Below are 12,555 nucleotides of genomic sequence, written 5' to 3' on the forward strand. Positions count from 1 at the left end.
AAATACATGCACTGCAAAATTCTAAGTATGAAAAGTTAGTATTCATCAGCAGGAGAATGGATTTATCGGTTCCATAAAATAGGACACTATTACAGCAGCCAAGATGGATGAATCTCAGAAAATAATATTAAGTGAAAAGGGAAACTGAAGAAGAATACATATAGAATGGTGTCACTTATACAAAGATTAAAAGCATACAAAAAATGTAATGCAGTTTATGTATGTAGGAAAGATAAACATGCATGGAACTGTTAGCCCCAGATATAAGATAAGAAGGAGGGAATGGAATGAGATTGGGAAGGAGGAGGCCGCTTCTGGTGTATCTGCATATATATCTGAAGGAGGCAGGGTAGAATGTGTAGATTTAAATAAGGTATATGGTGGTATAAAAATTTTCCATACCTTCTTAGATTTTTGAAATATTTCATTAAAAACAAACATCGTGCCAATGCCAGTACTCTATTATAGGGATTTTTTTTCTCTCTAGGGTTAATAAGGATGACCAGCCCTGCCACTGTTATGATACCCCAGGGTGGAAATGTGTCATCTTCCATGATGGCACCAGGCCCCAATTCAGAACTGCAGCCCAGGACTCATCGCCCTGCTTCTCAGTCAGGTATTGACCTGCAATCTTTGAGAATTGAAGAGGCTGAACTCCCTGCACAGATGATTACAAAATTCACCTCTCTCTGATGCTAAATTCCTAACTGCGCAGCTTAAATGCTGTCTTCTATGTAAAATCTGCCCAGTTTCTTCAAGCTGAAAGTCATCATTTCCTTCTCAGAATTTCTTCTCAGAATTTCTCATTATTCTTATTATTATTCTTATTCCTAAAAATCTGTTCCTTGGCCTACTTAGTCCTGCCACTCCATGACCGAGAATTCTGTATTTGTTTTGTTTTCTTATAGTTCCTCAGGATATGCTTTGGAGAATACTCCACATTTTATGTTTGGCTCTTATATCCACTTAGAATCATAAGCTCTTTCTAGACAAGATTCATCTTTCTGTCATCTCAGCAGTTGCTTTGCATTATAGCAAGTGCTCACAAACGTTTCATTGAATGACCCCAGAAGATTTTACTCTATATTTGCAGAATTGCCAAGACTGTAGGATTGCTGAAGGATCTAGGTTGCAGTAAGTTAATTATTGCTTTGTTGACTGTCTTTAAACAGATGCAATGGATCCACTCCTCTCTGGGCTCCATATACAGCAGCAAAGTCATCCCTCAGGATCTTTAGCTCCCCCGCACCACCCAATGCAGCCTGTCCCTGTGAACAGACAGATAAACCCAGCTAATTTTCCCCAGCTGCAGCCGCAGCCGCAGCAACAGCCACAGCAGCAGCAGCTGCAGACAAGACCCCCACAGCAACATCAGCAGCAGCAGCCACAGGGAATTCGACCCCAGTTTACTGCCCCAGCTCAGGTGCCTGTTCCTCCAGGCTGGAACCAGCTGCCTTCGGGAGCCCTTCAGCCTCCTCCAGCCCAGAGTTCTCTGGGCACAATGACTGCAAATCAAGGGTGGAAGAAGGCTCCCTTGCCTGGCCCAATGCAACAGCAACTCCAGGCAAGACCATCCTTAGCCACGGTACAGACACCTTCCCACCCTCCCCCTCCGTATCCCTTTGGCAGCCAGCAAGCTTCACAAGCCCATACAAACTTTCCTCAGATGAGCAACCCAGGCCAGTTCACAGCTCCTCAGATGAAGAGCTTGCAAGGAGGGCCCTCTAGGGTCCCAGCCCCCCTGCAGCAGCCCCACCTCACCAACAAGTCTCCTGCCTCCTCACCCTCCTCCTTCCAGCAGGGATCCCCTGCATCCTCCCCAACGGTTAACCAAACTCAGCAGCAGATGGGACCAAGGCCACCTCAAAATAACCCACTTCCCCAGGGATTTCAGCAGCCCGTCAGCTCTCCGGGTCGGAATCCTATGGTTCAACAGGGAAACGTGCCACCTAACTTCATGGTGATGCAGCAGCAACCACCAAATCAGGGGCCACAGAGTTTACATCCAGGCCTAGGAGGTGAGGAACACTGAAGCTATTTGTGTTGGTAAATTTACTAGAGATAGATCTTAGCAGAACTTCAATTTTTAGAGTTAATGGAGGGAGTGAAATAAGGATGTAATTATTTGGTTTTGTGGATATAGTGGTGACACTTGATATGACTTAGTTAACTTGATACATTATGCAGCATCTTACTGGTTATGTTTAAGCTAGCCCTCTGGATAAAAATGCAGGTAAAATTCAATATAGAGATGTTCATTTTGTTTTTCAAAATATTTTTGCTTGATCTTCTACTAGTAAATTAAAACATCCAGAAGAAACAGGATTTTATTAACAGCTTAAGCTGCTCAGCTGTTGAAAACATTAAGATTATGCAATAGAGCAAAAATGAAAAGATAAGAATAGGGTTTTGTTGGGGAAAAGGCCCTTCTGATTTTCAATTTTGATAATCCTAGTTAGTAAAATAGCATGGTGTTTGTTAAATTTGATTAAAGTATAAAGGGGAATAAGTTCAGAAATCATTGACTTTTATAGTTTTATAATGCCAATGCCTGCTCCTTAGAGAGGGAATTCCACCAGTTATACCTAAAGGAGATTTATTTATTTATTTTGTAAGGTGCCTCTTGTATGAAGAAAAAGCAATGGAGCTTAATGTGTGAGAGGTAAAACGATTACAGTAAAACTTATCCATCTCCATGTTTATTATTTATTCTTATTAATCATTGATCTAGTGCACATGAATGTGCTTGGAGCTTTTCAGTAAGGTATAGAGAGTAATACTGTCATCTGATAAACATACCCCCCACCAAAAGACACCCATTGCCTACCCAGAAAAAAAAACCTTGCATCTTTAGTGCAACATAGCAAAGGCATGTTCCCATGATTTCTGGTGAAATTAAGTTGCTCATCAGTCTTTTCACTCTCTTGTAATTACTTTAACTGACATGCAGGCGGTAATATTTGAATCCTAAGAAGTTTTTAGAAAGTGCAAGAATGTTTCGGCTCCAAACTTCACTGTTCTGGGCATCTAGCCTTGGATCAGTGGAAGCTGGGTAGTCCCTCCTGCAAATGTGATTACTGATTTAATTACAATGGAAGCATGCAAATGGGGACTTGTCACTGCTAAAGAAAGGACAAATGCATATTTGTCTACAGAGCGTCTTTCAGGACATTGAAAATTTGGCCCTTAAATAAATGGACTAATACAAAAAAACTTTAAGTGAGCTTAGGTCTTAATGCTTTTCATAGAGCAAGTGATGTGCTCACCTAGGTGATCTGGCCACATCCAGGCCTATGTTATAAACTATGAGTGGGTTCTGAGACTCTCCTTATTACAGATTTGTTTTCTGAAATTAAACCTTCCTATTAAAGAAAATATTACTTCAGTAAGATTGCATCAGAGTATGGTTTTTGGTACCATAGCTGTCAGTATTTCAGCAAACCTTTTGAGGGGAAGGTGTAATGATAAATTTAATATACCCTCACTTTGACGCTCCTGTGAATTGTTTCTGATCTCTCATCTCTTCCAAAGAGACAAGCACAATATTGGGGAGAAATTTTCCACAAAGGAAATTATCATCCATTTCCCTCAATGGAAAAAAAAAATCACCTATGTATGCTTAATATCGGGACCCAGGTCTTTGTTTTATAGTAGTTCTTATCAGTTTGTGTGAATATGAGAGAATTTAGCATATTCCTTTGGTACCTGTGTTAAAGTATGTAAAGTTTTGGGGTCCGTTGTATTACAGAAAAGTGAGCCCCAAACCTTGCTGTGACGTGGCCTCAGATCACATTTAGGGAGCAGATTGCCATCTTTTCCTTGGCATGTTCTAAGTGTAAATTTTTTAGTATTTCTTTTTCATTTTGACAATGCTCATGTAAGAGATTGTGTTGATTTTTTTAACCATCTTTCCCAACCTTATTAAAGATCCTACCAGTGTGACAGAGAGAGCTAAGCCAGTGGAGACTTCATGCAGCTCATCCTTCCTTATTCATTCCACATCTAAGCAAGAGTATAAATTTGCTAGGTAACTGCCTTACTCGTTGTTTTCTATTAAGGAATGCCTAAACGCCTCCCACCTGGCTTCTCAGCAGGACAGGCCAATCCGAACTTTATGCAAGGTCAGGTGCCTTCGACCACAGCAACTACCCCTGGGAATTCAGGAGCCCCTCAGCTGCAAGCAAATCAAAATGTCCAGCATGCAGGTTTGTTTTCTGTGATTTATTCAGCCAGCATTTATTGAACATTGTGAGGTAGGTAGACAACAAGGATATACAGAGAAATAGAAGCCCTGGTCCTTCCCTTTAGTTTCAGACCTATAAATAATTATTCTTTCAGGGCAATAACTGATATATTGAAATTAGGTGAAATGTCTAGAGAATCTAGAAACACCTAAAGAAAGGAGATAAAACTTGAGGTAGAGCTGGGGTCAGCCTTTTTTTTTTTTCCTGAAAAGAGCCAGATAGTAAATATTTTAGGCTTTGCAGGTTATATGTTCTCTGTTGCAACTACATAACTTTGCTGTTGTAGCACCAAAGTAGCCATAGACGATACATAAATGAATGACCATGGCAGTGTTCCAACCTGCCTGTCTGCTACTGCAAAACTATATTCCTGAACTCTGAATTCATGTTTATTTACAAACTGGCAATGGGCCTGATTTGGCCCATGGACCATAGTTTGCTTACCGCTCAGTTAGTGAAAGGGCAAAAGGTGTCTCTGGCAAAGGAGATGATAGGTACAAAGGCATGGAGACACATGGCATTTTGAACAACTGTGGCTTTTAAAATCTCTTTATAGTTCATGTTAACATTGTATATGCTGAGTGTCTGAATTCTGTGGTGTTTGAAGACCAGGCTTTAATCATTACAGGTTAGGAGGACAAATAGTGTGGAGCAGAATGGCTAAAAAGTATTTGTAAGCAACATTGTATAAGCCCAGACTTCATGTTTCTGGTTGCTTTTAGGTGACACATGACTAACCCTCTTACCCTTTCTCATTCAGGAAATTTGGACTGAGGTAGCACAAATATTTTCTGAACTCCAATCCCCACTTGGAGTTAGTTCAGTTATGTGGTTCCAACATTAATTGTAAATCACTAAGGAAGGAGAATAGTTTTAAACTTAAAAAAAAAAAAAACCTCTTGGAAGCTTAGAGAAGGGTAGGGCAAACTGCATGACTTCCCCTATCTGCTAATGCAAAACTATAATTCCTGAGCTATGTGAATTCATGTTTTCTATAGGAAGTTTTAAAACGGTGATAAAATCATTCATAATTCCTCCACATAAGCACAACTATTTTTTTTTTTTTTTTTTTTTTTTTTGCGGTATGCGGGCCTCTCACTGTTGTGGCCTCCCCCGTTGTGGAGCACAGGCTCCGGACGCGCAGGCTCAGCGGCCATGGCTCACGGGCCCAGCCGCTCCGCGGCATATGGGATCCTCCCAGACCGGGGCACGAACCCGTATCCCCTGCATCGGCAGGCGGACTCTCAACCACTTGCGCCACCAGGGAGGCCCAGCACAACTATTTTATTGATATATTTTTATATAGTGCCTTCCTCCCACTTGCACATATTGTTTTGATTTCTCTGTTTATCCCATCTAAGAGAGCTCTACTCTGGTCTGTCATTTTCTCTTCTCCTACCCTATATTATTTCTCTTGTTAGCTTTTACTTCTTCCTGTGAAAATACTTTGTTATTTTTTACTCTTGCCAACTAGACTCTAAGGGGTCAGGGATTTGATCTATCTTGTTTATTGATGTTACCTCAGTACCAAAAATGCCTTGTACATATTAGGTACTCAATAGATAATTGTTGATGGGATGAATATACACTGGTATATTAGTGTATATAGTATATACAGTGGTCATGGAATTCAATTTAAGCCCAGTTTAGAAAATCTTCCCTAGGATTCAGGAAAAATCTGGATTGTATTAACAGTGGACAGTTTGTCCCCTGTCTCCTGGCTGGAGCATGGACTGGGCTCATAACTTCATTGTGGCTACCACTTTTTAGTCCCCATTTAAAAATGAAAAAAGAGGGGGGGATAAAATAAGCTAGAAGGTTATTCTGCACGAAGGGAGAGATAATATAAGCAGTTATAGGAAAGTCCCAAAGACCCAACAATAAGTAAACACTGCAGCAAGCCAGGCAGTGTTCTTTGTCTGAATTAGAAATAATTTAGAAGAATAAAACATGTCCCATGTGGTCCACCAGGGACTGCCACAGAGGAGGGTCACTGAAGTTTTAACATCCTTTGTTGACTGTCCTCTGTCTGCAGCTTCTGAATTGTCTTTTAGTTCCACCAGAGGCTCAGCTTCCAGATCAAGATTAAATAATTTTTACCACATTGGTGCAGAGAAGTATTTAAGAAGTATTAGCTGTTCTTTTCTTTACAGTATAGCATCCAGATGTCAATCCAGATATCACATGCATAACCTTTGAGAGTCATTATTAGTTTTCCAAGGAGCATTTTTAAATGTCTTCTCAACTTTGCTGAGGTTTTCTTAAGCAGCAACATCACATTTTTTGTTTCCTGACTCATCTAAAGCAGAGCTTATTTCACTAGCCTACAGTGCTTTTCATAAATTTTCTTCATTTTAAGGTAGCTGCACATCATTTTTAAATAATGAGATGCTTCCTTTCTCTTTGTTTAATCTAAGAGAAAATAAACTTTATTGATCTTCAAAATGTTATCTTTAAGTTACCAAATAGGAGTAAAGAAACGGTTTCTCCTTCTCTATGTATGGTCACTGAGAATATATGCCACAGTCACATATCCATACTATGGAAAACTCACAGAAGTATGTTAAGCACAGCACATTTGTTTATGTTGGTCAGTGGATATGGGTGAGTTGTGTTTTTCTAATTAAGGTAATTTGAGAATCTTAATACCAGCAAGATAATAGTATTACTTTCTGAAACTGTGCCTTTTTTTTTTTAAAGGTGGTCAAGGAGCTGGTCCTCCTCAAAACCAGATGCAGGTGTCCCACGGGCCACCAAATATGATGCAGCCCAGCCTCATGGGAATTCATGGCAACATGAACAACCAACAGGCTGGTAGTTCTGGGGTTCCTCAGGTGAACCTGGGCAACATGCAAGGCCAGCCCCAGCAGGGCCCACCATCTCAGCTGATGAGCATGCACCAGCAGATCGTGCCCTCCCAGGGCCAGATGGTCCAGCAACAAGGAACCTTGAACCCTCAGAACCCTATGATCCTTTCAAGGGCCCAGCTTATGCCACAGGGTCAGATGATGGTGAATCCTCAGAGCCAAAATCTTGGGCCCTCGCCACAGAGGATGACCCCACCCAAGCAGATGCTTCCCCAGCAGGGCCCACAAATGATGGCACCACATAACCAGATGATGGGGCCTCAGGGGCAAGTTTTGCTTCAACAGAACCCAATGATAGAGCAGATTATGACCAATCAGATGCAGGGGAATAAGCAACAGTTTAACACTCAGAACCAATCTAATGTCATGTCGGGACCAGCACAGATAATGAGGGGACCAACTCCAAACATGCAAGGAAACATGGTGCAGTTTACGGGACAGATGTCAGGACAGATGCTGCCCCAGCAAGGGCCTGTGAACAACAGTCCATCTCAGGTTATGGGGATTCAGGGGCAGGTCTTGAGGCCACCAGGGCCCAGCCCACATATGGCCCAGCCGCATGGCGATCCTGCTACTACAGCAAATAATGATGTCAGCTTGTCTCAGATGATGCCTGACGTTAGCATGCAACAAAGCAACATGGTCCCCCCCCACGTGCAGGCCATGCAGGGAAACAGTGCCTCGGGAAACCACTTCTCAGGCCATGGGATGCCTTTCAATGCACCTTTCAGTGGAGCACCCAATGGAAATCAGATGTCCTGTGGTCAGAATCCAGGCTTCCCGGTCAATAAGGATGTCACGCTAACAAGCCCATTGTTGGTCAACTTATTGCAGAGTGATATCTCTGCAGGCCATTTTGGGGTAAACAATAAGCAAAATAATACCAACGCAAATAAACCGAAGAAGAAGAAACCCCCTCGGAAGAAGAAAAATAGTCAGCAGGATCTAAAGTAGGTTGTGATAGTTTTGCCTAAAATCTTACTCATTTATTTCTATGTGAACAACTTTTTTTGATGGAAAATTTTAAACATGTATAAAATAAGAATAGTATAATGAAATTACCCCTGCTTCAAATTATCAACTCATAATCCATCTTGCCTTTATCCATGCTCTCCCCATTATCCTCTTGGTTATTTTAAAGCAAGTTCACTTTAAATATTTCAGTATGTACCTCTGAAAGATAAGGACAGGTTTTTGTCTTTGTTTTGTGTTTTTTATGACCACACGATACCATTAGCACACCTGGAAAAACTAATACTTCCTTCATATTCTCACATTTCCAGACAGTGTCCACATTTCCCTGATTATCTCAAATTAATTTTTTTTACAGTTTGTTCAAATGAGGAGCCAAACAAGGTTCATACGTTGCAGTCAACTGATAGATGTCTCTTAAGTCTGTAGTCTCCAGAGGGTTGTGGCATTCAGAGCCTGAAAGGTAGCCAGTGCTGCCATACTGCAACTCCACAAAGCGTGTCAGGTTTATAATGACTGTTGGGGAACCAGAAAGGCTGTGTGTGTTTTGGAAATGAAAACCGTTTATGGAGACTCCCTTCTGTCTCTCAAATAGAAATGGTTTTTTGTACAGGTGCCTTTCCTTTAAAGGCTCTTTATCATCATCAGCAGCTTAAAATCTCATGCTAAGATGATTGGACCTTTTAAATCAGTTACCCTTTTGGTAAAGGTGAGTTCTTTTGCAAGATTACAGCAGGAAGGGCAATTAATTTATATTACATTTCCTGAAGCTGAGCATTAATTTGTTATATTTTTGGCCTTGATAAAACGTTTCCAAAGGGAATATTGATTAAACTGGATTTTCTGCCTTTAATTATAAAACTGAAATTCAGAGACATTTATTACCAGAAAATAGTGACTGAGGAGTGTAAAACAGGTTAATTCAAATAAATTGCTAGAACTATAGAAGAGAATAGGGGAGCTTTAGTTAAGGAAACAGAAATGTTCAAAATAAAACCAACTGCCTTTCTCTCAGCCTTCTCACAATATTTCTTTGGTTGTACTCTAATATTATATCATATTCACTTTTTTCTTGAACCTTATAAATCAAAATTCAATAATTGTATATTAACAACCTATATTTTTCCTGAATTCAGAATTAATAACCCGTTTGGTTATCTGATTTTTCCAATAGCTCTTTCTAAGTTAAATTCTTTACTACCATCGACCTGTGTGGGAATAACATTTCTGTGGCAATATTTATTCCTCCCAGTAATCTAGGAGTAAAATTGCAAGGTTCTTCAGTTGCCATTAGTATGGATTTTTGCTGTCTGCACCAGCACTTAGGGAGATTGCTTACTTGTTGTGGCTACAGATTGTGAAAAGGGCCTTATACAGCATCAAGGCTCCTAGGAAGGGAGACAATAAGTTAAAAGTAAGAGTGCATGCTCCCAGTTCTACCACTAGCTTACTATGGAACCTTGGACCTGTTTTCTAACACCGCTGTGGGCCTTTGTTTTTTCATCCATAACATGAGGTAACTGGACCAGGTATCTGAGATATTTTTTTTTAGCAATACAGTTCTTTGAAAGTAAAGGATACTGCAGAATCCTTGCCTATAATTTGAAGTGAGAGAGAAGTCATATAAGGAGCAAATTGATATAGGCATCTGCATGTGCTCAGGACCTGCTTCAGGTTCTAAATTCCCATGTGCTAGGGCTTTTAAAATGGATTTAAGGTAAGGCTTATAAAACTACAGAGAGTACAGTAAGGTAAAATACTGTCTAAAAGTGGGTGACCAGTATCAGGGCAAAGGGAAACAAAAGGTAGAAAAGAAAAGTACAGCTAAGAGTAAGATTAAAAACAAAATGAGGGCTGTGAGCACTCTGGTTCTTTGGGAATGTGGGTGTTAGTAGGTAACATTTTTTTCTTCCCCACTAAAAATTCTAAGGTTCACCCAGGTGAAAATGAAAGCATCCCAAAGCCAATGGGGATGTTTGTTAAGTACACATTCTGCAACAAAATTAATTAGCTTTGTTCTGGTATTCTCCGGCTTTCTTTGTTCTCTGAATACCACTTTCATTAGCCAATCTACAGCTTCTTGCAAGGTGTTATGAATTGTTGGAGCCACCACTGCAATATTCACAGAAAAAGAATATGGACTCCCTGGTTAAATTTGATAGCTACCCTAAAGATAATGTGGTTTCATAGGCACAGTACTTTATAATATTGATAGCCCAAACTATGATCCCTTAAAACATCTAAGGGATGGATGATTACATGAAAATCATTATATCAGAAATTTGTAGAAAACACTTCGAGTAAATAGCCATGTTATTAAGTGGATTTTAACATTTAATGAAATTGGGAGATTTTTTATGCCAAATACTGAATACTTTATCAGACTAGAGAGATGTAAATAATGCTAAGAATGATAATGCAAATGGATTTCTTCAGAAACAGGGGAGGGGTTAAGCTTAGTTTTGTGTATAAACTATACAACTTACTCTCAAATGTGTAATTTATCTTTTAGCACCCCAGATACTCGCCCAGCTGGTCTGGAGGAGGCTGATCAGCAGCCATTGCCTGGAGAACAAGGAATTAACTTGGACAACTCAGGCCCTAAACTGCCAGAATTTTCAAACCGACCACCAGGTGATAAAATGTTAACTAAAGTTTATGTGCTTGTCATCATTTATTTACAGCATTATAAGTCTTTTTTTCAAGGAAACAATAGTATTTTATTTTGTGTACTAACTAGGCTACTTTGGTGATTTAATGTGTCTAGTATTTGGAAACTGTGCCTTGATATTAAGTAAAAAAATTTAAAATATAACTTCTGAAGGCATGTGTGTGCATGTGTGTGTATGTATTTGTGTGTGTGTGTGTGTGTGTATTTTGCTCAAATTAGTCTTCATTATTTTAGGTCTTCATAAAATCAGACTAAAATGTCAAGTGCCTCTTTATTCTTGTCAATATCAAGGTTCTAGTTGGCATCAAAATGGGTTAAGATGAAATGAAAAGATGTTTTCACTCTAATCCTGCTTGCCTGCCTTTCCTGCAGCCTTTCCTACTGGGGCTTTCTCAAAGCAGAGAACTACCAGGGTTTAAAATAAGATTTTTTTAATACAACTTTTATTATGAATCTTTAAACATAAAAAATATGTAAAGAGTAATAAAAGAGACACTCATGTACTTCCTACCCAGGTTAATAATAAATAGGACCAATATTGTTGAAGCCCTCTGTGTTGTATCCTCCTCTGATTATAAAATAATATCATCCTCTAAATGTTGAAAATTATGTTGAAAAGGAAAAAGTCTCCTAAAATTCGTTCATTCCAACCTAGGTATTATAGAACCAAGGCCAGCTGCCACAGTGTCTCTATACCTGGTTCCTCTTGGCCTAAGCAGTGATTTGTAACTTTATTCCCATGTGACACAGTTGAAGACACACAAGCCTGTCACATTTAGGCCACACTTCCATGTGTATACAAAGGATTATGTTTTGTTTCTTCCTTTCTAGTTCCTCCACCTCCTTTTTTGGCATGTAAGTGTGAGTGACGTTATTTTAGGGATAAACTTTAGTCCACCCTTAATTTATGTATTTTAAAAGTGAATCCCAAAAAAAGTGAATTCATTATGATGTCAGTACTTTGTGTTATTTATTACAAATTGTTTGGGCACACCACACTTCCCATCAGTGAGTTACAGCAGCACAGTTGAGGCTGGGAGGTCACCAGTCTTTGGTGGTGGTCCAGAGGCATTATGAACAGGAAGGTGCCTTCTTCCCTCGGATACATCTGAATTCTTCTGTTAAATCCCAGGGGTTCTCACACACATTATGGCTTCCTTTCTACAGTTTGCAAACTGGAAGCCTGTAGGCTGAATTTAGCCTACGATATGTTTGAATTGTGCATCCTAAACCAAACAGAAACCTGAATTTAAATGCCTTTAGATAGAGCATCAGCTCTGCAGTTTGGCTCTGTCCGCAGAACTACTACTGTCTTATACCAGCCCACTTCTCTTCTTCATTACCGGTCTGGCCCCTAAAGGCATATGAATTTTCATCCCTTGATTAATAAACTTGGTTTTTTATTATGTTATATGCCCGTGTGTGTGTCCTAGCTTTCCCTCTCCACCATTCTGTCACAACAACCCCCATCTATCTTATCATTAATGCCCTTTGGACTGCTGCCTGCAGCTTCTGGAACCTTTACAGTAGCCCTTAACTGTTACTTTTGAGAGAGGCTGCTGTACTGTCTGTGCTGCTCTCTTTGGTATTTATGCTGTCTGGTGGCCTAATTTTAAAGAAAAAGGCATTTGTATCATAGCCCTGACATCAAGGCTTCTACAGAAATTACAGTTCTTAACATGGGAACCTGAGTTAAACCTATAGAAATGCCATATGTTGTTGGCTTTATAAATGTAAAGAGGTTAGTTAGGCCTAAAACAAAAAAGGATTAAAAAGAAACTTCAAAACTGGATTCTGCATA

General features: G+C 39.8%; 1 protein-coding gene across 8 annotated transcripts in view; it reads left to right on the forward strand.

Moving 5' to 3' along the window:
• Positions 1 to 12,555, forward strand: part of NCOA6 (nuclear receptor coactivator 6) — a 110,002-nt gene that overhangs the window by 73,392 nt on the left and 24,055 nt on the right. For 6 of the 8 annotated variants that reach the window (XM_060120325.1, XM_060120329.1, XM_060120327.1 and 3 more), the window contains 5 exons: positions 488 to 616; positions 1,173 to 2,018; positions 4,059 to 4,205; positions 6,945 to 8,061; positions 10,596 to 10,717. In XM_060120325.1, coding sequence (XP_059976308.1) covers positions 488 to 616; positions 1,173 to 2,018; positions 4,059 to 4,205; positions 6,945 to 8,061; positions 10,596 to 10,717 — 2,361 coding nt within the window. The remainder of the gene's footprint in view (positions 1 to 487; positions 617 to 1,172; positions 2,019 to 4,058; positions 4,206 to 6,944; positions 8,062 to 10,595; positions 10,718 to 12,555) is intronic. The other 2 variants (XM_060120330.1, XM_060120331.1) reach the window with 2 other exon arrangements.

The sequence above is a fragment of the Mesoplodon densirostris genome, chromosome 16 (assembly GCF_025265405.1).
Source record: "Mesoplodon densirostris isolate mMesDen1 chromosome 16, mMesDen1 primary haplotype, whole genome shotgun sequence".
Taxonomy (NCBI): domain Eukaryota; kingdom Metazoa; phylum Chordata; class Mammalia; order Artiodactyla; family Ziphiidae; genus Mesoplodon; species Mesoplodon densirostris.